Raw genomic sequence first — 26632 nt, 5'->3', positions numbered from 1 at the left:
ACCTTATCAGCCAGCGAGGTAGGTGTGTCTCCAGCCAGGTCATTCACGATGAAGTAGTCTTCTAACCTTTCCACAAAGGCATCCCAATCTTCCCCATCAGCGAATTGTTGAAAGTTGCCAAGGTTAGCCATTTTTCGCGTGGAAATTCGTATTCTTGTCGCCAATTGTTGTGTCTGTAAGCACTCTAGTAATGACTCCATGAGGTAAGGTATCGCACTTGAACTGTTGTGACATTAGTCCATTTATTGCAGCTCCTGAATGAGGATATAGTAAGGTGAGCTCCCTTTTATACTTGGTTACCTGCGGTGTGCAGGTGATCTCTAGGTCTCCACCAGTTGCACCCTCTGATGGTGCAGGCATATTGTATACAGTGTGAAGATACATTCAATGGTCTTATATAACTGTACATTGAGTGTACAGGGTATATACATACACAACAGTGAAGAGATTGGATTCAGCACAGTCAGGTAGGTTATTTGAAATAGATAGGGATGGTAGAACTAGAGGTCATTCATATAAAATCCATAAGCTAAAGAGTTGGATTAGATGGTATTTCTGACAAAAAGTCTCAGCTGTGGCTCAGTTGGTTGCAGTTTCACCTCTCAGTCAGAAGGCCGTGGGTTCAAACCCCAGTTCCAAAAACTTGAGCACATAATCCAGGCTGACACTCCAGTGCAATTCTGAGGGAGTACTGCACTGTTGGAGGTGCCATCATCATCTCAGATGAAATGTTAAACCTGCCCTCTCAAGTGGATGTAAAAGATCCCTTGTCTTTATTCAAAGAAGAACAGAAGAATTCTCTCTGGCCAATATTTATCCCTCAACTAACATCACTGAAGAAACAGATGATCTGGTCATTTATCTCATTAGTTTGTGGGAGTTTGCTGTGCGCAAATTGACTGCTGCCTTTCTTACATTACAACAGTGACTACACTTCAGAAAGTACTGCTATAAAGTGCTTTTGGACATCTTGAAGTTGTGACACTATAGAAATGCAAGTTCTTTCTTTCCCTCTGGAACAAATGTTGATGAATTGTGGTGAGTATGGATTGCTACAGTCCTTGGAAAGGGAACCTGATAAGCTCCTGAGAGAAAAAGACATGTTCACTTATAGGAGGTTAGTTACAATTGTGCAAGTTACAGACAATCACGATCACCTTGAACGATTGAGTAAGGAAATCGGAGAGAATTTTTTGTATTGGCTACAGGTTTTCTTTCCGACTTCTAGGAGGTAGCATCGCAAGGGGTAGCTGGTCAGGATGTTATCTGATCCCAAATGTTATTTTCTGAGGATGTCATCTCTGGTATTATCTTAGTGAATTTCTTCTACATCCTCGCATGGTCATGACAACTTCCTAAAATAAGCTCAGCATAAAATATATTCCTGAAACATGGGTCACTCACTCCTTACACTGCAGAATGCCACCACACCACCTGTGTGCTGTCTTACTTGCTAATATTTCTTTCCAAGCAAGTTTCCCTTTTACCTTACTTTTTTCATGGTTTAAAAACTTGTATTAAAACACTTTATCTAAACGCACGCAGCATTTGAAACAAAGTAAATGAGTTGACGGCAAAAATCATTACAAATGGGTATGATTTGGTGGCCATTACTGAAACGTGGTTGCAGGGTGGCCAAGACTGGGAATTAAACATACAGGGGTATCTGACAATTCAGAAAGATAGACAAGAAGGGAAAAGAGGTGGGGTAGCTCTGTTAATAAAGGATGATATCAGGGCAGTTGTGAGAGACGATATTGGCTCTAATGAACAAAGTGTTGAACCATTGTGGGTGGAGACTAGAGATAGTAAGGGGAAAAAGTCACTGGTGGGCGTAGTTTATAGGCCCCCAAATAATAACTTCACGGTGGAGCGGACAATAATCAAGGGAATAATTGAGACATGTGAAAAAGGAACGGCAGTAATCATGGGGGATTTTAACCTACATATCGATTGGTCAAATCAAATTGCACGGGGTAGCCTTGAGGAGGAATTCATAGAATGCATATGGGATTGTTTCTTAGAACAGTATGTTACAGAACCTTCAAGGGAGCAAGCTATCTTAGATCTGGTCCTGTGTAATGAGACAGGAATAATAAATGATCTCCTAGTAAAAGATCCTCTCGGAATGAGTGATCACAGTATGGTTGAATTTGTTATACAGATTGAAGGTAAGGAAGTAGTGTCTCAAACGAGCATACTATGCTTAAACAAAGGGGACTACAGTGGGATGAAGGCAGAGTTGGCTAAAATAGACTGGGAACACAGACTAAATGGTGGCACAATTGAGGAACAGTGGAGGACTTTTAAGGAGCTCTTTCATAGTGCTCAACAAAAATATATTCCAGTGAAAAAGAAGGGCGGTAAGAGAAGGGATAACCAGCCGTGGATAACCAAGGAAATAAAGGAGAGTATCAAATTAAAAACCAATGCGTATAAGGTGGCCAAGGTTAGTGGGAAACTAGAAGATTGGGAAAATTTTAAACGACAGCAAAGAATGACTAAGAAAGCAATAAAGAAAGGAAAGATAGATTACGAAAGTAAACTTGTGCAAAACATAAAAACAGATAGTAAAAGCTTTTACCGATATATAAAATGGAAAAGAGTGACTAAAGTAAATGTTGGTCCCTTAGAAGATGAGAAGGGGGATTTAATAATGGGAAATGTGGAAATGGCTGAGACAATAAACAATTATTTTGTTTCGGTCTTCACAGTGGAAGACACAAAAACCATGCCAAAAATTGCTGGTCACGGGAATGTGGGAAGGGAGGACCTTGAGACAATCACTATCACTAGGGGGTAGTGCTGGACAGGCTAATGGATCTCAAGGTAGACAAGTCCCCTGGTCCTGATGAAATGCATCCCAGGGTATTAAAAGAGATGGCGGAAGTTATAGCAGATGCATTCATTATAATCTACCAAAATTCTCTGGACTCTGGGGAGGTACCATCGGATTGGAAAGCAGCTAATGTAACGTCTCTGTTTAAAAAAGGGGGCAGACAAAAGGCAGGTAACTATAGGCCGGTTAGTTTAACATCTGTAGTGGGGAAAATGCTTGAAGCTATCATTAAGGAAGAAATAGCGGGACATCTAGATAGGAATAGTGCAATCAAGCAGACGCAACATGTATTCATGAAGGGGAAATCATGTTTAACTAATTTACTGGAATTTTGTGAGGATATAACGAGCATGGTGGATAGAGGTGTACCAATGGATGTGGTGTATTTAGATTTCTAAAAGGCATTCGATAAGGTGCCACACAAAAGGTTACTGCAGAAGATAAAGTACGCGGAGTCAGAGGAAATGTATTAGCGTGGATAGAGAATTGGCTGGCTAACAGAAAGCAGAGAGTCGGGATAGATGGGTCCTTTTCGGGTTGGAAATCGGTGGTTAGTGGTGCTGGGACCACAACTGTTTACAATATACATAAATGACCTGGAAGAGGGGACAGAGTGTAGTGTAACAAAATTTACAGATGACACAAAGATTAGTGGGAAAACGGGTTGTGTAGAGGACACAGAGAGGCTGCAAAGAGATTTAAATAGGTTAAGCAAATGGGCTAAGGTTTAGCAGATGGAATACAATGTCGGAAAATGTGAGGTCATCCACCTTGGGAAAAAAAACAGTAAAAGGGAATATTATTTGAATGGGGAGAAATTACAACATGCTGCGGTGCAGAGGGACCTGGGGGTCCTTGTGCATGAAATCCAAAAAGTTAGTTTGCAAGTGCAGCAGGTAATCAGGAAGGTGAATGGAATGTTGGCCTTCATTGCGAGAGGGATGGAGTACAAAAGCAGGGAGGTCCTGCTGCAACTGTACAGGGTATTGGTGAGGCCGCACCTGGAGTACTGCGTGCAGTTTTGGTCACCTTACTTAAGGAAGGAAGGATATACTAGCTTTGGAGGGCGTACAGAGACGATTCACTAGGCTGATTCCGGAGAAGAGGGGGTTACCTTATGATGATAGATTGAGTAGACTGGGTCTTTACTCATTGGAGTTCAGAAGGATGAGGGATAATCTTATAGAAACATTTAAAATAATGAAAGGGATAGACAAGATAGAGGCAGAGAGGTTGTTTCCACTGGTCGGGGAGACTAGAACTAGGGGGCACAGCCTCAAAATACGGGGGAGCCAATTTAAAACCGAGTTGGGAAGGAATTTCTTCTCCCAGAAGCTTGTGAATCTGTGGAATTCTCTGCCCAGGGTAGCAGTTGAGGCTAGCTCATTGAATGTATTCAAGTCACAGATAGATAGATTTTTAACCAATAAGGGAATTAAGGGTTATGGGGAGCGGGCGGGTAAGTGGAGCTGAGTCCACGGCCAGATCAGCCATGATCTTGTTGAGCCATGATCAGGCTCGAGGGGCTAGATTGCCTACTCCTGTTCCTAATTCTTATGTTCTTATGTTTTTTCCCCCCCTCTCTAATTACCACAAGTCGCAGTGCAAAAGCCCACAGAATGTCTTTGGGCAATTGTAAATGTAATGAACTGAGAGAGCTATTCGTTCACCATTGACCATAAAATCTGGGCCAATGTTAACAAATGGATTCATATAACATCCTTAAGATCATGAATCAAAGATTCTATTAGTGAACTTGTGGCTGCGCCTTCACTAAGACCTCCTATTTCCACCTCCGTAACATCGCCCGACTCCACCCTTGCTTCAGCTCATCTCTTGCTGAAACCCCCATCAATGCCTTTGTTATCCTAGTTCTACCTGTAAACTTGAGGTTGTCGAAACCTCAGTCGCCCTTGTCCTAACAAGCACCAAGTCCTGCTCACTCATCTCTCTGCTCGCTGACCTACATTGGCTCCCGATTAAGCAATGCCTCGATTTACAAATCATCATCCTTGTTTTCAAATCACTCCATGGCCTCGTAATCTAATCTCCTCCAGCCTAAAGCACCCCGAGGTCTCTGCGCACTGCCAATTCTGGTCTCTTGAACATCCCCGATTTTAATTGCTCCACTATTGGTGGCTATGCCTTCAGCAGCCAAAGCCCTAATCTCTGGCACTCCCTCCCTAAACCTCTCTGCCATGCCTATTTAAAATGCCAAGCCGCTTCCTGGGAGCGGGTTGGCAGCTCTCCCCTTATCTCACTTTAGTAAAACCCGGAGGTCAGTGGGTTGGAGCCAGCTTCCCGAAACACAGAACTTTTACCCATTTAACTTTCCTTCACCCCCCCACCCCCACTCATGTTAAAATTCCCACCATTAATTCTGCTTCTCTCCACAGATGCTGCCTGACCTGCTGAGTATTTCCAGCATTTTCTGTTTTTATGTCAGAATTGGCTCAAAACTTAAGGCAGATGGCTGCCCTCTACAAATGGATGGAACAAGCTTAGCGAAGCGCTTCAAGAAACACAGTAAGATTCTCGCCCTATGTATACTTTAGGTGGTTGGCGGCAAGCTCACCATTGGTGGTCTGATAGATTCCTCCAAAGGAATTGATCTGGTAGGAAACCGGTAAAACCCAGTCCAGTTAAAAAGCCCCAACTCAGCTGCTCACATTCTTATAAGCCAATGACAGAATAGAAAAATATTAGTAAGGGATCTCTTAATTTAAAGTTTTAAAACATCAGATTATGAAAAAATTATTCGAATCAATATTGAGATGCACCAATAAAATATTTTTTTTTTACATAGGATATACGGCACAGAAACAGTCCATTTGGACCAAACAGTCCATGCCGCCGTTTATCTCCACTTGCGCCTTCTCCCATCTTTCCTCGTCTAACTCTATCAGCATATTCCCTTCTCTCCCATGTGCTTTACCACATTTGCTGGAATAGAACTTCTGTTCGAGGCAGACTGGGATAGACATCTTGTGATGAACTTCCCCGCCAGAAAATTGAAGACCAACAGTGACATCACGAGAAGTTCCACACAAAAAGAGTACATCCAGTGTTCCAGTATCAGTTTTTTATTTATTCATTCATGGGATGTGGGCGTCGCACGCAAGGCTGGCATTTATTGCCCTTGAGGAGGTGCTGGTGAGTTGCCTTCTTGAACCGCTGCAGTCCGTGTGGTGAAGGGACTCCCACATTGCTGTTAGGGAGGGAGTTCCAGGATTTTGGCCGAGTAACAATAAAGGAATGGTAATAAAAACCTGAAGCTGAACTATTTTCTGGTGCTTCCTCAATAAAATGTTAACATTTTAATAGAGTCTCATCATATTTTTCTTGTGCTAGTTCAAGGACTCTCTCATTAGTCAATCTTCTTGTACAACTACTTGTCGTCACACTATAACTCAAACATCTCCAGTCATCCTCCTTTGGCTAGCAGTGTGATGCATATACCGTGGTAAATCAGATATTCACTAAAGGCACAGCATTCCTGCCCAGTGTTACAATAACTCCTGAAATAAAAAATTACAATACCCAGTGCTATCACCAAATTTGGCCTAGAGATTAAGTGATTATAAAGGCAGTAATTTAATCGAGGGATTCAGGTGCCTCTGTAGAAAGCAATGGATCCCGATGAGTGATTACTAGACAGCAATCTGATTGAGGGTTTCGGGCATCCAGAGATTAAATCACTGTCCTATCGTTCCTTGGTGTGTACAATAATGAACAATATAAGCTAGTTCCATTGTTGCTGCAGAGTTTGCTTGGTTTTTGTGGCAGCAGTTGCTGTCAGTATTAACAGCTCCGTGTCCTTAATATGTGATAACATCGCTGCAGGTTTATCTAGAAATATTCTGCAGTTCACGATAGGCTTTCTTATATTCCACCTGGACAAGCACTGAGGCTTGGAATTCCCTCAGGGAATCTTCTGCTTTACAGTTGTAACTTCGCAGAAAGTGCAACAAAAATGGGTGTAAACAACGGGAGAAGCCCCAAGGGAACTCACAGTCTAAATTTGCATTAAATTTTTATTTATTGGAGTCAATCGGCAACTCATGAATCCTCTCCTCCAGCAACACTGTCAAAATCCTTAACAAAAGACTAAGGCACTCTGGTACGTGTCCAGTACAGACACAATCAACCATCCCAATTTGTTATCTACTTTTAAATTTCAGGTCTTCAAAACCGGAGAATTATCTAAAATATATTATTTTCAGGAATTCACATTGCTTTATGGTTTCTTTTCATCTTCCATCATATGGATTTCTGTCAAACTAAGCATCACTTCCCAGACTGGTGACCAGCTGACAAACCTCTGTCGGTTCCACCCTTGACTCAGGATGATTCTGGGGTACTTCCTGCTCTGATACGGTCTTCCTGTCAAGAGTTGTGCCTCCACTCAGCATTGCCCCATGACAAGATTAGGAACTCGCTGTACGGGAAATCACAGCACAATCCCGCACCCAATCACTCCATGCTGCACCACACTCAACAATGTGACACACCACCGAGGACTTCTGTTATTTTAGGGAATATTTCTGAAATAAAAAGTTTAAAAAATTGGATTCCGAGAGCTCTGGACAGTATTTTTTATTCATTCATGGCATGTGGCATCATGGTCATTGCCCATCCATAATTGCCTGTGAGAAGGTGGTGGTGAGCTGCCTTCTTGAACCACTGCAGTCCATGTGGTGAAGGTACTCCCACAGTGTTGTTAGGGAAGGAGTTCCAGGATTTTGACCCAGCGATGATGAAGGAACGGCGATATATTTCCAAGTCAGGATGGTGTGTAACTTGGAGGGGAACTTGAAGGTTATGGTGTTCCCATGCACCTGCTGCCCTTGCCCTTTTGGGTGGCAGTGGTCACGGGTTTGGGAGGTACTGTTGAAGAAGCCTTGGCGAGTTGCTGTAGTGCATCTTGTAGATGGTACACACTGCAGCCACGGTGTGCCAGTGGTGGAGGGAATGAATGTTTAAGGTGATGGATAGGGTGCCAATCATGCAGGCTGCTTTGTCCTGGGAGAGTTCCACATTTGAACGGGGGTATCCACTCTTGTTAGATGAGCAAGTTATTTGCAACTTATTCGTAAGTAATATCACCATCCTTTATATACTTGTCAAACTCTGCCCATTGCTCCTTCTAGTTTCTCTCACAGTTAAGTGATGGCCTTGGAGCAGGTGATGAATAATCTCGATAGCATAATATACTCAAAACATCCGTAGCTTTACAATGGCCACAGATTTTTTTAACCCCCCTCCAGGAATTAGCAATGCTATTGATTTGGTACAGTGGTGCATCATTTAATGTATAGGATGAGCATTGATGGGCTGACGTTTTGTATGTTTGCATTAAAATTACTTCTCCTTTAATTAAAGATTTATACATTACAAAACGATCAGCTTTTTAATTTTGTGTTTTCCTTTCACAGTTGCTTTTCTTTCATGCTGGACTATATTCTCAACTCACCCATTTTTCACTTTCAAATCCCTAAACTAACAGATAGACAAAAGTTGGTACAGCTTTACAGATTCATTTCCAACATACTATTGATTTGTTGTGTTAAATGTTTGTGCAAATATTCAGTTGAAGTATGTGCTAAAGTAATGACATGACCAGTGCTTGAGCCAGTGCTACTGACAGTAGAAGGTCAGGACGTTTTGCTGGTTCCCTCGGATTAAGAGGATAGGGGGACGTAGGTTCTGAGAAAGTGTTTCCAGCCACGCCAGGTACAGTGCGCTTGGGCATTTATTCTTTCTTGCGACAGGCATCGTACTGGAAAAAAATTAAAGAACCACACAATGTCAATTTGGTTCAACAGAAATCCAACAATGTAAAACACAAAAGTAAAATACTGCGGATGCTGGAAATTTGAAATAAAAATGGAAAATGCTAGAAATACTCAGCAGGTGAGTAGCATGTGTGCAGAGAGAAACAGAGTTAACATTTTAGGTCGATGACCCTTCATCAGAAATCGATGATCCTTCGCTAGAACTTCTGATGAAAGGTCATCGATCTGAAACATTAACTCTGCTTCTGAGTATTTCCTGCATTTTCTGTTTTTAAAATATAAAATAATAAATATGCTTATTTTGAGAATTCCAAGGCTACAAACATTTAGACAAAACTAATTTGGTTAAAGTAACTTAAATATAGAGTCTCACTATTGTAATTCATTTTAAAAAAATCAAACCTTTACGAAGCATTATTTTAACATTAATGTATGTGAAAATTCTCCTCAGATGTATGAGAAGAGTTTTGAAGATCCGGTTCAACAACATAGTACTAATGAGGAAGTGTGAAGTAGGCAACCTGTGATAGAGAAGCTGCTTCTGTCAATGGTACTTCCACAGCCAACACCGAGAGCGAGTGATAAACAAGCCTTGGTCTGACACTCTCAGGGAAGACGCCCTGACAGATTGAAAGGTACATAATGCAGAACAATTTGAAGGAAAAAGGAAACAATCATAACCTCAACTCAAGAGAAGTGCCAAGAGGAGCATGCGATAGAAACGGATGATGTCACTTTATCACTGCTGTATGGACCATTGAAGTCTGGGAAGGATTAAGTCAATTAATTTGTATTTTCCTGTCATTTCAATTCTATTTTTCAATCAAAAGTTTTCACATCTATATATTTATTAACTTCATGGAATGTATGCAATTACTTATTTGTCTAATTGATTCATAAAATACAGGTGTAAATATACTATATATAAATTCAGAATGCATAAATTAACTTACACTTTTTCACAGCTTCATAAAATGTGAATGTACATTCTTGAGAACCCAATATATATTAAAAAAAGATTTGGTTAAATAAGATATTATCAGATAGAACTGACTTAGAGAAATGATTGTCTGATAAATGTAATGGAGTTGAGCTGATATCAGTATAGATAATTATTAACTCAGTGTTTCAATGATCAGGCAGTTCAACCTTGGGTTGAAGCCAATTTTACTGAGCTGAGATGTGATTTAGCCAAAATGAACAGGAAACAGCTCCTTGATGGTAAATCAGTGTCAGAGCAGTGGGAGGTATTCAAGGAGGAGATCCTGAGGGCTCAGAGCAAGAATGTTCCCTTAAAGAAAGAAGATGGGACTAACAAATCTAGAGCCCCCTGGATGTCAAAGGGCATACAGGGTAGGATAAAGAAAAAAAGGGAGACCTGTGACAGATACCGAGGGCTCAATACTGCAGAAACTCTAGAGGAGTATAAAAAGTGCAGGGGTGAAATTAAAAAGGAAATTAGGAAAGCAAAGAGAGGGCAAAAAATGTTGGCAAGGAAAACCCAAAGATGTTCTTTAAATATCTTAAGAGCAAGAGGCTAAGTAAAGAAAGAGTAGGGCCTATTCGAGACCATAAAGGTAATGTGTGTGTGGAGGCGGAAGACGTGTGGATATGGTTCTTAATGAATACTTTGCATCTGTTTTCACAAAAGAGAGGTGATGCAGGCATTGCAATCAGGGAGGAAGAGTGTGAAATATTAGATGATATAAAAGTAGTGAGAGAGAAAGTTTTAAGGGGTTTAGCAGCTTTGAAAGTACATAAGTCCCCAGGCCCAGATGAAATGTATCCCAGGCTGTTAAGAGAAGCAAAAGAGGAAATAGCAGATGCTTTTGACCATCATTTTCCAATCCTCTCTGGCTTCAGGTGTGGTGCCAAAGGACTGCTAACTTTGTACCTTTGTTTAAAAAGGGAGAAAGGGATAGACCAAGTAATTACAGACCAGTCAGCTGGTAGTGGGAAAATTATTGGAAAAAATTCTGAGGGACAAGATAAATCTTCAGTTAGAAAGACACGGATTAATCAAGGGCAGTCAGCATGGATTTGTTAAGGGAAGGTCATGTCTGACTAACTTGATTGAATTTTTTGAGGCTGTAACAAGGAGGGTCGATGATGGTAATGCATTTGATGTAGTGTATATGGATTTTATCAAGGCTTTTGATAAGGTCCCACATGGTAGACCGGTCACGAAAGTAAAAGCTCATGGCAAAGTGGTAAGTTGGATCCAAAATTGCCTCAGATGCAGGAAGCAAAGGGTAATCGTTGATGGGTGTTTTTGTGACTGGAAGGCTGTTTCCAGTGGCTTTGCAGGGCTCAGTACTCGGTCCCTTGCTTTTTGTGGTATATATCTAACATGTCCTTACTGCTCAGCACAAATGCACACGAGGCCCATACTAGAGAGAAGGTCACTCTGTGACCAGTCCTTTATTAGCCAGCACTGAAGTGGAGAAGATGGGTGGAGCTTCCCCTTTTATACCTGAAAGTCCAGGTTAGGAGTGTCTCCCACAAGTTCACCACCTAGTGGTCAGTGTTCTCACGATGTACAACTTAGGTCAGTTTATACATGGATTACAGTGACAGGAGAATACATGACAATATCAATGATTTAGACTTGAATGTAGGGGGTATGATTAAGTAGTTTGCAGATGATACAAAAATTGGCTGTGTGGTTGATAGTGAAGAAGAAAGCTGTAGACTGCAGGAAGATATCAATGAATTGGTCAGGTGGGCAGAACAGTGGCAAATGAAATTCAATCCAGAGAAGTGTGAGGTAATAAATTTGGGGAGGGCTAACAATACACATCAAATGGTAAGACACTGAGAAGTGTAGAGGAACAAAGGGACCTTGGAGTGCATGTCCACAGATCCCTGAAGGTAGCAGGACAGGTAGATAAGGTGGTTGAGAAGGCATACGGAATACTTGCCTTTATTAGCCGAGGCATTGAATACAAGAGCAGGGAGCGTATACTTGAACTGTATAAAACACTAGTTAGGCCACAGCAGGAGTACTGTGTGCAGTTCTGGTCACCACATTATCGGAAAGATGTGATTGCACTAGAGAGGGTACAGAGGAGATTGACGAGGATGTTGCCTGGACTGGAGAATTTTAGCTATGAGGAAAGATTGGATAGGCTTGGGTTATTTTCTTTTGAACAGAGGAGATTGAGGGAAGACCTTATTGAGGTGTATACAATTATGAGAGGCCTAGAAAGAGTGGATAGGAAGGACCTATTTCCCTTAGCAGATGGATCAACAACTAGGGGGCATAGATTTAAAGTAATTAGTAGGAGGTTTAGAGGGATTTGAGGGGACATTTTTTCACTCAGAGGATGGTGGGGGTCTGGAACTCACTGCCTGAAAGGGTGGTAGAGGCAGAACCCTCACCACATTTAAAAAGTACTTGGATATGCCCTTGAAGTGCTGTAACCTACAAGGCTACGGACCAAGAGCTGTAAAGTGGGATTAGGCTGGATAGCTCTTTGTCGGCCAGCAGGGACACGATGGGCCGAAATGGCCTCCTTCCATGCTGTAAATTTCTATGATTATATGTTTCTAGGGTATTATAATTCTGCTCCCTAACACACTGGGCTCAGTAACCCTACACTCCATTTGAACAAAAACAATATTGAAATAACTAATTGACATAAAAAGCAAAACTGGTGTCAAAGTTAATCAGAAATCTTTGTAACTTGTTTTTCCGAACACATGTCCTGAAGCCAACATGCTTCTTAAGTACATAAATCTTGTTTGTTCGCCTGTATGGTTAATTTCAAATATCCTTATACTTGTAGAAGTCTTGATCCACACAATACAAATGAATTGCACTGTGGATATGGCAGCCTTCAGAAATGGTGATATAATTCTTGCTGTTTCTCCTATTTAGCTGTAGTTTGTGCTCCCGGGCTTCAGATCAGCCCCAGCTGCAGCAGTGACATCACTGGAGGCATGAGGCAAGGGGACCAGAAGTGGCAGATATCCATTGTGATAATTAATTTGATGCAAGTCAAGAAATATTTTTGTAAATATATATATATATATATATATATATAAAATCATACAGTATTATAAATCAAAATTAGTGGAGAATTTTGAAATCAAATATTCATTCTTTTCACTAAATGTCTAGCTATATTTACAATATAAAAATAACAACCAGTGACCTGTCTGACTGGACATACTGCAACATATAAAAGGAAGGGACAAAAATAGTCAAAACTGGAGGCCACATGGAACAGATTTCATACTTACACCACTATAAGCGCAGCATCACGGGAGTAATCCAATAAGATCTCATTCAGTCTCACTTGTCGGAGCGACTGCACAGAAAAAAAAAAATCACATTTTCAGGCTCACTTCATTTGCACTGTCCCTGAACAATCATACCTCAGGTATTTTGATTCTAGGCCTACTGTTTAGCAGAGCTATAATCTTGATCCATGAGTATGATGGATACATTAAGAAATCAAATAATGTCGGTGGTACACAATAAGCCCCGATGCTGAGCTGATGATCTAATTTGTTACACTTTGTTGTTACTAAGCTAAGGATGTAACTAAAGACTCAAAGCTCAGGGGTGACGCACACACCCATTGTAACATCATGATATCCATACACCAGAACATTGTGATGTGAAATTATATTCCTACATGCCCTACGGAGAGGAGGCTGGCTTGAGTTACTGCATTAATAGCAGTCTAACTACGATTAGACTGGTCCCTAATACAACCCTGGCGTATAAAGTAATCTCTGTTTGAGCACCAGCAATTGAACTGAATCTCCAACCTAATCTCTACTTACTTTTGTCTTGTTTTTCTTAATCTCCTCATCGGAGATCTTCCAAGGACAATCTTTCCTCAACTCATTAACAATGGCTTCATCCTTGAAACCATCATTCAGTCTGTAAGGAGCAATCAGATCCTCGAACCTCTTTACACTACAACAAAGGAAGAAAAGGAGTGACTGTTCTATAAACACCAAGGGCTGTAACTAGAGGCACTAACACTCTGTCGCCGAGAGTTACAAAACTACAGGGACTGTGCCGAAATATTCCTTACTGTTCAGGACATGGTTTCTGGTTGATGTCTGGCAGGACATGGACCTCATGGAAACCCAGACGGAATTTGCTTAAGAGGGTAATCATCCTAAGACCCAGAAAGAGAATTGTTAGTTGAGTATCTTCATCTGCTGATGTGAAAATTGTAGAACTTTCTTTTTAATATTGACAATAGGGCCCGACCTGGGAATGATTGACATTGACATCAAGGAGCATAAAATGGGGAGTAATCCATTTTCCAGCACTAATTTTAAGGAATACAACATTTAACATGGAAATTATATCTTTTTAAAAATTGACACGGATAAACTTTGTGGATGCTGGTTCTATTCAATTTTAAATTACTGTTGTTTACTAGCAGTGTATCTCGTGCCAAACAGCAAGAGCTTTTCCTTCTGAAAAATGGTGAAAGGATGTAGAGACTCAGGGTATAGTCGGATGAGAACTAGCTCGATACAATTATAGTAAATGTATGTTTCGAAATACACAAAGCAAAAACCATAAATAAACTTGCATATTGTTGTGTCCCACTTATGACACTTCCTCATTTGACTTGGATTGTACTTTATAACATGCCTGCCAGTGTAAATGTGCTTATGTTTATTTTGCTTTTTTCCCCACACATTAGGCTGAAGTTTCGGCCTGAGTTGCTCTTATTTTTTTGGAGCAACTAGTTTAGAATGGAGTATCTTAGAAATTGCAATTCTCGGCATTTAGTTTGCTCCAGTTCTAGTGAGTTAGAATAGTTTCATTGTACAACAGATTTTTTTTCCAAAAGGGGGCATATCCAGCCACTTACGCCTGTTTTGCAAGTTTAGGTAGCGAAAACTTACTCCAAACTAACTTAGAATGGAGTAAGTGTAGATTTTTGCTCAGAAAAACCTTGCCTACACTTAGAAATCAGGCATAGGGAACGAGAGATGGGGGGTTGGGGGGTTTACAAGCATTAAACACTTCACTTTTACAAATAGAGCCATCATCAATAATAAATAATAAATCAATCAAAAAAAATCAATCAATAAATAAAAAATTAACTTTCTTCTCACTGACTGCAGCACCGGGAGCCCTCCGTGCTGGAACGGTTCCCCCCCGTGCTCCCCTCCCCCCCCCAGGTGTCTCTCTCTCTGTCTCTGTCAGTGTCTCTCTGTTTCTGACAGCGAGGGGTGGGGGAAGAGAGGGGGCGGGGGGAGAGGAGAGGGAGGAGAGGAGAGGGGAGGGGAGGGGGAGAGGAGAGGAGAGAAGGGGGAGGGGGAGGGGGAGGGAGAGAGGAGGGGAAGGGAGAGGGGAGAGGAGAGGAGGGGGGGGGAGAGGAGAGGTGGGGGGGAGAGGCGGGGGGGGAAGAGGTGGGGGGGAGAGGTGGGGGGGAGAGGCGGGGGGGAGAGGCGGGGGGGAGAGGCGGGGGGGAGCAGGAGGGAGAGGAGGGGGCAGGGGGGCAGAAGAGGGGGCAGGGGGGCAGAGGAGGGGGCAGAGGAGGGGCGGGGGGCAGAGGAGGGGCAGGGGGGCAGAGGAGGGGGAGGGGGCAGAGGGGGAGGGAGAGAGGGAGGGGGGAGAGAGGGAGGGGGGAGAGGGGGCAGAGGGGGAGGGGGAAGAGGGAGGGGGAGAGGGGTCTGAACTGGGGGGGGGGCTGAATGGGGGAGGGGGGCTGAACATGGGGGTGTGCTGAACGGGCCACGCCGCCGGTTCCAAGGAGGACTTCGGGCGGGCGCCCCACCCTCAGCGAGATGCCAGGCGGGCGGGCCCCGCCGACACAGAGGTAAGATATGTCAGGCCACTCGGCCCAGGATAGGGGCGACGTCCCTTAAGCCTGGGATAGGGTCGTCGCCTGGAGACAGGACGCGCTGGGAGCTACCTCGCACGCGCGCAGCTGCCGGCACTGTTTTTGGCACAGAGCTGTAGCTCCGCCCCCAGCAGCTCCTGCTACGCCGCGCCAAGCTGGAAACGGGCCTACAGTTATCAGAGAATCTCGAGATAAGTATTTGGCGCAATTTTTGTTCTACAAATTAGGCCCGCCTCTCCGATGTGCGCCATTCTAGCAGGCGTCCGAAACCTGAGCCCATTGAGCAGACGTGCCATAAAATTACTGTTTCATTCACAGAGGGGAAAAAGGCACCAACATTGTCAAATAAGTTCTGGGTCCTGGAAAGCTAAATGGATACATCTTGCACACATAGGCCCAGAATTTGCGGTCCTGATGACGGCAAATTGGTAGCGTTCGTTGTCATTTTGCCTTTGAAACTGACTGCAACTTCGGTGTTTAGAGCATGCGCAGCCTAATGCAGAAATCCTGAAGTTGCAGTCTGCCATTTACTGCTCTGACATCCCCCCACACAGAGCCGGCAATCAGTGACATCTCTCATCCTGGAAACTGACGAAATGTTCGACTCTTCCGCAGTATTTATGTTGTTAAATACCCCATTAAAAGTTAGAACCAAAGGGATTAGGGGTAACTGGGTAACAACGTATTGACTGCTAAACAAAGTTTGTGGTCCTGAAAAATGAATTTTAATTTTGTGTAGTGTCAAATTTATCCATTTTAATAAAAATTAAAATTAAGAAACATTTTTAAAGTTTGCCCATCTTTATTTCAGGTTTGCCTTTGCCCCATCTGAGAGCCCCAAACTTTGTTTATCTCTCTTTGAAATGTTTTAATAGTAAGAATTTTAGCAGCTCACCCACTTCCTGGTTCGCTGCCTGTGAGAAATCTGCGATTTGATTGGCTGCTTTGACAAATTGCTGACGTCACAGCAGCTCGCACTATGGGATTCCCACTAAACTACATTGATTTGAATTATGTGTCGGAAAACCCGAACTTCTCCACACAGATCATTATGCGAAGCTTACTTCGGGACCAGCGGCTGAGCTACTTTGGACAGAAATTTAATGGAAAAATCTTAGAAAGACCGCCCGGTGGCAAAAATGGGCCTTACGCGCTGAATCTGGGTGGCAGTGGGTGGTAGCTCCCATTCTCAGTGGCAAATGCAATCCCCAGCAAAGTACCGAGGATTGAGCCGGGTCCAAGGGAGCGGGAAACTGATGAAATAAAAAATATTCAACAAAAAATACTGGAAAACCTTTGGGGACTCCATCCACCTGAATCCCTGCAAAAAAAAAATAAAGAAAAGTGGACTAACCTTTTTTTGCAGGTCTTCATACTTCCTGTTGAGGTTAGACCTGCCTCCACGTGCCGGTCTTTCCCCCTGCTGCAACGGAGGTCCGCTCGGACCAAACTGGCAGCTCGGCGGGCAGGAGGACTCTTACACGTGTTACACGCCGGCGCACAGTCCCCAGCAGGTCTTCTCTCCCCGCCAGCGGGAGGCCTCCACCAAACTCGTTTGGAGGGGAGACCGCCCAGAAAACTTAGCAGCAGCGGACGGTAAGTCCACCAAGTTCGGCCCCTTTGTCTTCACAAGGTCTGCACGGTGGTCACTCACATTAATGTTATCATAGCCAGACTCCGGCAACAGGCACATAATAATCCATAGACCCCGGTGTACTTACGCCTTTCTCTCCTCATCCATTCGATTGATCTGACCTCCCACAAATACTCGAACTTTGCAGTTGCGCCACCTCTTCTTGCGGGTGAGCAGATACGGGATTAAGAGAGTGAGGCCTACAGGAGTGAAAAACAGACAGATTAGCAGAAGTGCGACAGTGGGGCGTGTCGGATTACCACTCTGTGATGCCCTGGAATACTCTGATGTAGCTTCATTGACCCCCTGCCTTTCCATCTCTTTCCCTCCATCCCCCCACCCACTTTAGATGCTGATCTTGGTCGTGCTGTACTCCCCATGGCAAGAAGGGAACATCAGATGGAGATTTCCCATACACTGAGAGCCAGTTCATAACACCATTGGCAGAGACTTTGAAACAGGTAATCTGTCTAACGTAGGAACAGGTCGTTCATGTCACTCCAGGCCATGGTCAGTCAGGCCATGGTCAGCGCATGACTTAGACAGAGAGGGATCAAGGAGGATGGGAGGAAAGCATAAGTTTAGAACATCACCCACTGTTGCTCATGAATAATTAAACAAAGCAGACTAATGCAAGCATATAAAAAGAAGGACAGGAAAAGACCATCAAACTCAGCCCATCCAGACAAGGTGCAGCCATGTACAAGACCGATCACCTCCCTAATCTCTCAGTTTCCTGGGAGGGATAAAAACAAACACAGTGGAAAAAACAGTGAGGCTGATTTAGGAGTAACTCTAGAAATGTTCTCTCTGACTCACTAAGGTAATCAAGCAAAGCTCCAGGAGAACACAGTAACCAACCCTTCAACGCAACCACCAGTAGAAAGGAACAAAGACGACAGAATCAGGTAGATGTCAATGATATTACTAATCCGCCTTTCCTCCAGCTGTTGACTAACTAATCCTCTTCCCCAAGTTCTAGGCATATTTTCCAATGAAGAACAGTTGAAGATGGATGCAAATTTCAAACTATCCAGTATGGAGAAAATGGGCTACAAAGTAGGTGGAAATTAGTTGTAATACCGTTCCTGGCTAAAGCTGATGGAAAATTCATGATTGTAGTAAAGGGGCTACTTACTTAAAAACGAGTCCGTCTTCTGTAACATAGCTCATGGTGAGTCCTCTACCCTTTGTTTTTTGTCTGTCTATCATTCAGTGCCTTTTGACATCTTCGTATCTCTGTTGCACCCCATCCCTATCTCAGCTGATGTATCTGTCTCATCACCTTGTCTATATCTGCCTCTGTCATCTGGATGTCTGAACCTATCTGATTGCACACTGAAGATGCACCTAATGGTAGTGCCAGGCCTGCAGTGTGACGAGGCCCGTGACAGCTAATAAGGTGGGAAGTCCCATTAAGGGAACACGTACAGGGACAACAGGGAATGGTGATGGCCAAATGTTGACGTCTTAACTTTGAAAAATCCCATAGGGAGTGTTTACCTATCTCTAAGTTAGAGTGGGTGACACACGTTGCAATTTTAATATATTGTATACAATGAGCTCTCTTTCTATATAATGTTACAGAATTAATCTTGTTACAGTTTTTCTAACCCTTTGTAGTTGCATAGGATTGCAGAACAGAAGATAAGCAAATATGCAACTCCTCCTCCTAATCGTTATTTGAGAGAACACTGCTGAATATTACCTCCATCATCAAAGAGCCAGTAGATGTCAATGGTCTTTTTGCCTTGCTCCAACTGGAAAATGGTACTGGCCTGCTGTTCAACAACCACTGCACTGGAGTCCACTGAAAAAAACGACAAAAAAAAAAGAGCTGTTTTACGTAATAAAATGAGCAAGTGGCAGAGGCAACATTCAGTTCAAACCAATACAATCCCATTAACCTACAGGAGTTTGGTTAGAAATTCCCACTAAAGATGGTTTCAATTAAAATAGATCTATATTTTTCCTTCTATTTTCTCTCTTCCTCCCTTAAATAACAGACTTCAATGCTAATTTAGCCCCTTCATTTATCATGTTTAAATTATTGTAACACATAATTAAATAATCCTTCACATTTTGTGTTTTGTTATACATAGGCTGACAATACAACTCACATGTGCCATTTGCTCCATTTCCCATTGTTTTCTCATCTTCGTTTTCTTCAAATATAGGGTTAACTAAAGACAGTGAAGATAACGAACCAAAATCCATATCAGGTTGACAAACTGATCATCATCAGCAGAAGAATCTAAAAACTCTTATTATATTTACTCAGAATCCTAGGTGAAGGGGCAAGAGCTATAATGTAGGACATCACCACGGTTAGAGAAAAGAAGGGATAGAGAAGTAATGGTTGGGTAACACCAAGCTCTGTCTGTAAATTGTATGAAGAAAGAAAGAATGAGATGGTAATCCAAAGGCAGTATTGCATTCTGTGAAGGAATGGATTAGAGTATGAGGATTAGGCTATAAGGATTAGAGTATCTCTGCAGCCACTTCTTTTAAGTCCCTAGGATGCAGGCCATCAGGTCCAGGGGACTTGTCCACCTTTAGTCCCATTATTTTACCGAGTACTTCTTCTTTAGTGATAGTGACTGTATTAAGTTCCTTCCTCCCTATATCCCCTTAATTATCCATTATTGGGATGTTTTTAGTGTCTTCTACCGTGAAGACACTAAAAACACCAGGGAGAGTTTTGGCCGGGCCAGCTGTCTGGCACCCAAGAGAGGGGGCCAGACTGCCTGTTGCCGGCCCGGCTGAACCTGGGGGCATAATTGTCAGCCCAACCTGGCAGTCGGCCGACAAAAAAAACATGGTGGCCACGGCAGTGCGCCCTCCCCTTGAAGGGCCTCCGCGCTGCCATGGCTCACAGACTGAAAGCAAGGTGAACCGACAGAATAAGCTGTTGGGGGCACCGCTCAGTGGGTTAAAGGTTTTTGGACTTAAATTTTGCAGGAGGTGCAATGGAGATTGGTGGTCGCCCTTTGATGACATACTTCGGATGGTCGGCAGTAGCGGGACTGAAGTGGGCACTGCCAGAAAAATGCCCGAGCTAAATTTTGCTGGCGGCAGCCATTGGACTGGAAGTCAGCGGCCACTTGACTCTGCCGCCTGGCTGCCACTTTCTGGCGGTAAACGGTCTTTTTGGGGAGCTGAATTTCAGCCCCTTGATTTCAACACATTGAAGACACAAGGTGGTGAGAAATGATAGCGTATTTTCAGCTTAGAATGGATGAGAGGAAAGTGCAGAGGAGCAGTGACCATATCAGTATTGATAAAAGCTGGAAATATGAAGATTTTAAATTCCACCTTTTCTTCATCTACTATTCAGCTTACGGTTTTCTAATTCTAAATTCAACAATATAAAAAAATAGACAAATGATAAAGAATTACATGATGGAGATATGAGTAGGGAAGTGGTCAGAACCTTCATTGACAATTAGAGAAATAAATATCTCAAATACAGACTTCCCTAACGTGCCAATGAGGAAGGTTACAATGGAAGAATCGGAGTATTAGATGAGGAATGGGTCCAGAAACTAAAATGGATTGGGATTCGGACTGATGGGATAGAGGAAGGGAAGATTGGGTTTGGGGCAGCAGAGAGAGTCTAGAGGTGAGCAACAGTGAGAGCACCAGGAGTATAGAAAGAACGAGAGAGTGTAATAGAGAAAGAGGATAACAGTGGGAAAGACTGAATGGGGAGGGTAAAAGAGACAGTAACCAATATACACCCAGAGAAAGAATAGAGAGAAAGATACAGGAAGGGAAGACTAACACAGACAGAGGCCAAAATTGCCCCTCTCTATAAGAGACTGGCCGCCGAGTCGCACGGATGGGCCACCATTTTGAACATTGCTCTTCTTCAGTTTTGGAGCGGTGTAGGGGACCGCTCCACCCGCTTTCCCACCGCGGCACGCATGCGCCGACCCCTTACCGACCAGTCGCAACCCCTTTCCGGAATTGTCCCTCGGGAAATTGCCTCTTTCCTGGAATTGCCCTGTGGGAGCAGCGCCGCCGGTCGGGGTTCACTGACAGCTTTTGTTGTCGGTACCCTTTCTGTGGCTTGACGGCGCGGCCACCCTTAAAGGGGAGATGGCACTGCCGGCGACTCCATCTTATTTTTTTTGTTGGCCGAATGTCAGGTTGGGTCGCCAATTATGGCCGCGGGTTCGGCCGGGCCGCCACCAGGCAGCCTGGCAGCCCCTCTTGTGTCGCTGGCCCGGCTGAAATCCTCCCTGGCGGCCCAGTGTTTGCTACTGAAGTGGCTGCAGAGTTCGCAGTGGCCCACCCCTTGAACTGAAGGGGAAGGACGATGTGACACTCCAGCACGATGCCGTCGGCTACTCCGACCTGCCCCCACTTCTTCCCCGCTATTAGCGGCTACTTTGACGCGACTTCACTTCCGCCCTGCTCCAAAAAACACCATGAATTGCTGAATGTCTCCGGATTGGCCGCCGGAACACTTCAAGAGCAGTAGGTGCGACTTGTTTTGGGCGGTGGGCAATTTAGGCCCCAGTATGTTCATCACACAGATGGCCATTGTGTATTCATCAGTGAGGAATTATAGGAATTGGTGAGGAATTCACATGCCCTAGAGCTCTGACTACACATTATCCGTGCTGAAATAAAAACAGAAAATGCTGGAAATACTCAGCAAGTCAGGCACCATCTGTGGAGAAAGCAGCAGTTTCTGGGCCGTAAATTGCAGCCTCTCCGGGTGAGTACGATGTGCGCATGCGCCTAAGCCCGGCACTTACAATTTGTAAACAATTCTTTTGACAGATCGTACGAATGTGAAAGTAAAGGGCCTCCACGGCCGGAGAGTTGGACTATTTGTCCAACTCCTGCCCAGCGAATGCCCTTCAAACTCATACGCCTGGTGCAAGGCCTGCTTTTACCAGCGTCAGAGTTTTAAAAGATAGAAAAAATACATTTTATGACTAATTTTTATATTTAAAAACCCTGTCCGTTAAGGCAAGTTTAGTTTTAACACTATTAAAGCATATTAAAAATAATTTAATATTTTTAAAAAAAATTTAATTTAATTCAATTTCTATTAATTTTAAATAAGTGAGATGTTTTTTATTGATGTGAAGTGTTTTCTTTGTTTTGGGGGTATTCCCATTCATAGTAATGGCAGCTCTGTACAAGACGTGTTAAAAGAAAAATAGGGGGCGTGGCCTATTCAAATGAACTTTTTTGACAGGTCTTGTTGGCGGGACTGTTGTATGAATGAAGCCTCAGGCTTTCTGCGAGCAGTGTTCCTGGGCGGCGTGACATCATGTGCTGCCCAGGACTCTGCTGGTTCGGAGGGACTGCAGGTCGGTGCGCGTCATATTCGGTGGTCAGAGGCATGCGTCTGCGGGAAGCCTCCGACCGCAATTCTTGGCCCAATGTTTCGGGTCAATGACCTTTCATCAGAACTGGAGTTCTAAAATGGTTCCCTCCACAGATGCTGCCTGTCCGGCTGAATATTTCCAGCATGTTCTGTTTTTATTTCAGATTTCCGGCAACCGCTGGATGTCTGTTGTATACTCACCATATGCTTGCATCATTCTTGAAATGTCAAGACCCTGCTTCATTCTCATCACGCACACACCATAATTAAAGTCGAACGAGTCACTAGAATTCAAATACAGATTTTAAACGTAGCAGCAGGAATTGCCAAGTAAATACAAAAGATAACGTAAGTCAGGGTCAGAGTAGTCGCCTGGACTCGTATTGGTCAAAGAGGAATTTTTCAGATTATTTTTCACTAACTGGCCTGGGGTTTTATCTGTTTTTTTTCACCTCTCCATGAGATTCTATTTGGGGTGGGGGTGGGGGTGGGGGGCAGGGTGCGGGGAATATATAATATGATGTATAAGACATTGCAGTTGTGTGGGACAAGCTGGATGGACCAGTGGGTCTTTTCCTATCCGCTATTTGTATGTTCGATTTTATGCCTGCTGGATTATGCTTGCTTAACCCCATAATTCCATTGGACAACTATAAAATAGGATCTTTTCACATTACTAAGTATTAGTGGTGTCAAGCCTTCAAGGAGAGACATTTGATTGTGTCCTGTGGTGCTAAGCTTGTCTGATCTTAACATAGAATCCATTCATGTTATCTCATATAGCACCTTTATAGATACACTGTTTTATAAGGACAGAAACATCATGGTTATAAGTATTAACTACTACCAATCAACCTCTCTGATACTGAAAAATAACTATTACAAGTGTGGAGTCTTATTCCTTCAGGTATTCATTGTTGTTGCAGATTTAAAAAAATGTAAAATTTAAAATATTTTATTATTTACTTTTCTTTGCTGTCTCTTTTTTCTCTCTCTCTTAAACCAATCTTTTTTTCCCTCTCTATTTTTTTCTGTATCAGGTTTGGCATTAAATTCACACTTCCGTTTTCATCCATTTTTCAATTTGATTGCCCTATTCCCAGATGCCTGGTTTCCCTTGCTGTGACACCATCAGCTCGCACTTTCAGCAAGTTGCCACGCAAAAAAATGTAAAAACCTAAACTTGCAAGACTAACTCTAACGAACTAACTAACTGCAGGCGCTGTTAGATACACTGCTACTGTAAATTATGGCTCAATGGGCTCAATTTTCCACATGGCTGATTTCTGGCGCAGTTGTCGAGGTACGTCCGATATTTTAGTGGTCGACTGCACCAAAAAAAAGTTCCAAGTTTCGCCGGAATAAACTTTGAATTTGGAACGGCGCAATTATAGGGCCCCAGTGCCGCTGCTATCCCGGGCTGAAAGCACCCTCGGCCCCGGTCCCGGTGCCGCTGAATTGATCCTGTAGCATCATTGCTGACTTTTCTCTCCCCGAGAACTTCTATTTTCATAACAGGTGTAAGCATTCCAAGAACCTAATTTTTTAAAATTGATTTGTCTCTTTGTAAACTGGTTGTGACATCTCAAAAGCATCCCAGAGGTTCTCTTAATTACACCTGTAGTGCACCAATGTACCTAAACAGTTTTCCTCAGTGGCTTATATGAATTTACAATCAGAGCTATCGGTGTCGCTGCTATCCCGGGCCGAAAGGCCCCCCACCCCCGGTGCTGTGTCTTCAGCTTGGCTAAAATAATGGCATCTTCTCTATGCCGATTTTCTTAAATGTAGATAAGGTTTTTCAGAAGGGTGCACTGCACCATTTTTGAAAAAAATCGGACTTGGCTAAAGTCGCTTAAATGGCCAGAAATGCAGCTTCCGCCCCCAGTGACGTAAAAAAAATCAGGGACTAAAAAAAATCGTCCGTAAATAGTTTAGGATGGCACAGAAACTTTGGGGAAACTTGCAGATTTTAGTCTGCTCCAAAAAAAAGCATACGCCAAAAAAACAGCATGGAATGGTGATGAAAATTCATGTACATGTTTGTATGTACATTTTGGTTATTGTACTATATTAATATCTTCTTCCTTATCTTTCTGCTTCTCTATATAAATATATTTGTATTTAAAAAAAACCCTAGACAGTCATTTGAGCCATTTTCTGAATTGACAGGAGAATCTAGTGGGCATCTGAAGTATTCTCCAGCAAGTATTTACCATAATTCATGGTTAGCTATTAGACCTGTGCTAATACCACTGGAGATTAAGGGTGTCATCTCTGATTCATGATACGGTCTGCAGTCTAGCCTTGAGAAAAGTGTTGGGAAAAAGCCCAAAATATAACATCCTCCAGATCAGTATATGCTGAAAATTGTTAAAAATGAAAATACCTCGAACACACATCTTTGAATAAATTCTCATCATTTACAGTACAGGTACTTGCATCTAAAGTTACCTCTCCTTTCAAAATCATTTGTCTTTTGCACACTAAAATAATCCAGCATATTCGGATACTCACTAGATGATGCCAATGTAATTTTCCACTTTCTGTGGGTGATCAGATTGCCAATTTCTTTTATATCCCATCACAAGAACGTTGGGCTTCATCCTCCCAAGACCTACAGCCTATTGAATATGTAATGTCATTCATTTTAATCTATACACATATGCTTACATGATGGGGAAGAATAGTTTGTTAATTTTAAAAAAAGAGAATATGTTTGGCTATCAGAATTTATTCATTCATACTGTAGCTGAAGAAACATTTTCAATTTTCTTATTCTAGTTTATAATACGCAGCAGTGGAACGGTGGAGAAAATCCATAAGTTTTTTTAAAATGGCAGAGAACATTCGGAATTGAAAGTATGAGGAAGAAGCTTTGTGTGATGGTACTGTTGTATTTCTCTGTACGTCACAATTATGAGGCATGTGTGGAGTTTTTTCTTCCCTTTTCTCAGTCCTCCCTCACCTGTCATTCCACGGCCTAAGAATGAGCAAGCGGCCTGCCCCCTGACCTCTGCCAAGGATCCTACACAACTGGCTTAGAGTTGGGATTTCAGCAAAGCATAATGGTGGGTATCGTCGCCCAGCGTGTGAAATAAATGCTTTGCTTCTCTTTTATTTTTATCTTTCTCATTTATTTTTATCTTTCTCTTTTATTTTTAAACTGTATATGTTTCTCTCCTAACTTTAGTTGAAAGAATCGACTACGTGCTCATGGGGGGCAGGTTTACCAATATTGCTCAGCAAAAGTGAAGCCACTCTATATCCTACAGCTGGTTTTCCCTCCAGGCCAATTGAAGCAGGGTTTAACCATGGTTCTTGGTCAGCACAATGAGTTATAGAGCAGTTCCAATCTTGCTGAGCAGTATGGGTACGTTCTTCTACCATTTGTATGAAATCAACTTTTTCTCGGCCTGCACCATCATCATCATAGACGGTCCCTCGTATCGAGGCTTCCACGCCAAAAAGGGATGAGTTCACAGGTGTTTCAATGAAGGACCTAATATTTCAGGTCCCGAACTACATCTTGAAGGGTGGAAGACGCCTGTGCGGGGATTTTTTTTCGCGTGTGGTGACCGTTGCACACCAGCCACCACACAGGCTTGACAAAGCTAGGTCTTGGTCCAGTGGCAAGGGTTAACCAAGACGACTGGAGACCAGCTCTGCTGCATAGACCTAGTGCGCACACCTATCGCAGTGTGGGCTGGCCCGTGCTGTCCCTGGGCCCTTGTCTCTTCTGGGCCCTGAACTCACACCTCTCCTGTGCCCCGATCACGTCACTCCACGATCACTCGCTGCTCCTTTGCCCTGACCTCGCCGCTCCTGCTGTACCTGCCCATGCTCCAATTACCGACCTGGACCTTGATGACGTGGCATGGTGAGGCGGCCCTGACCTGCGAGGTAACATCAGCGGCTTGTGTGGAAATTAGCTGCCGCGTTTCCCACAATACAACAGTGACTACACTCCAAAAAGTATTCATTGGCTGTAAAGCACTTTGGGACGTCCGGTGGTTGTGAAAGACGCTATATAAATGCAAGTCTTTCTTTCTTCCATATTAGGCCCTATGTGGGGTTGAATATTGTAAATGAGACATTCAATAAGACATTGACAATTTTGTAGCTATATTAAAACACACAATACCCCAGGCTTTTTGGTCTTCTATTTTGATTTGCTCTTGTGCAGAATCA

The 26632-nt window shown here is 43.1% G+C and overlaps 1 protein-coding gene across 1 annotated transcript in view; it reads right to left on the bottom strand.

The window, feature by feature from the left end:
• Positions 1 to 6859: 6859 nt before the first annotated feature.
• Positions 6860 to 26632, bottom strand: part of slc12a3 (solute carrier family 12 member 3) — a 77147-nt gene continuing 57374 nt past the window's right edge. Inside the window, exons 18-25 of the mRNA XM_070897903.1 lie at positions 24959 to 25065; positions 22643 to 22725; positions 18803 to 18904; positions 17183 to 17294; positions 13686 to 13772; positions 13429 to 13564; positions 12880 to 12947; positions 6860 to 8618 (exon numbers count right to left, since the gene is read on the bottom strand). Of these exons, the coding sequence (XP_070754004.1) occupies positions 8477 to 8618; positions 12880 to 12947; positions 13429 to 13564; positions 13686 to 13772; positions 17183 to 17294; positions 18803 to 18904; positions 22643 to 22725; positions 24959 to 25065 (837 nt within the window). The 3' untranslated portion in view covers positions 6860 to 8476. The remainder of the gene's footprint in view (positions 8619 to 12879; positions 12948 to 13428; positions 13565 to 13685; positions 13773 to 17182; positions 17295 to 18802; positions 18905 to 22642; positions 22726 to 24958; positions 25066 to 26632) is intronic.

The sequence above is a fragment of the Pristiophorus japonicus genome, chromosome 13, assembly GCF_044704955.1.
Source record: "Pristiophorus japonicus isolate sPriJap1 chromosome 13, sPriJap1.hap1, whole genome shotgun sequence".
NCBI classification, from domain to species: Eukaryota; Metazoa; Chordata; class Chondrichthyes; family Pristiophoridae; genus Pristiophorus; species Pristiophorus japonicus.
This window is presented reverse-complemented; position numbering and strand designations above follow the sequence as displayed.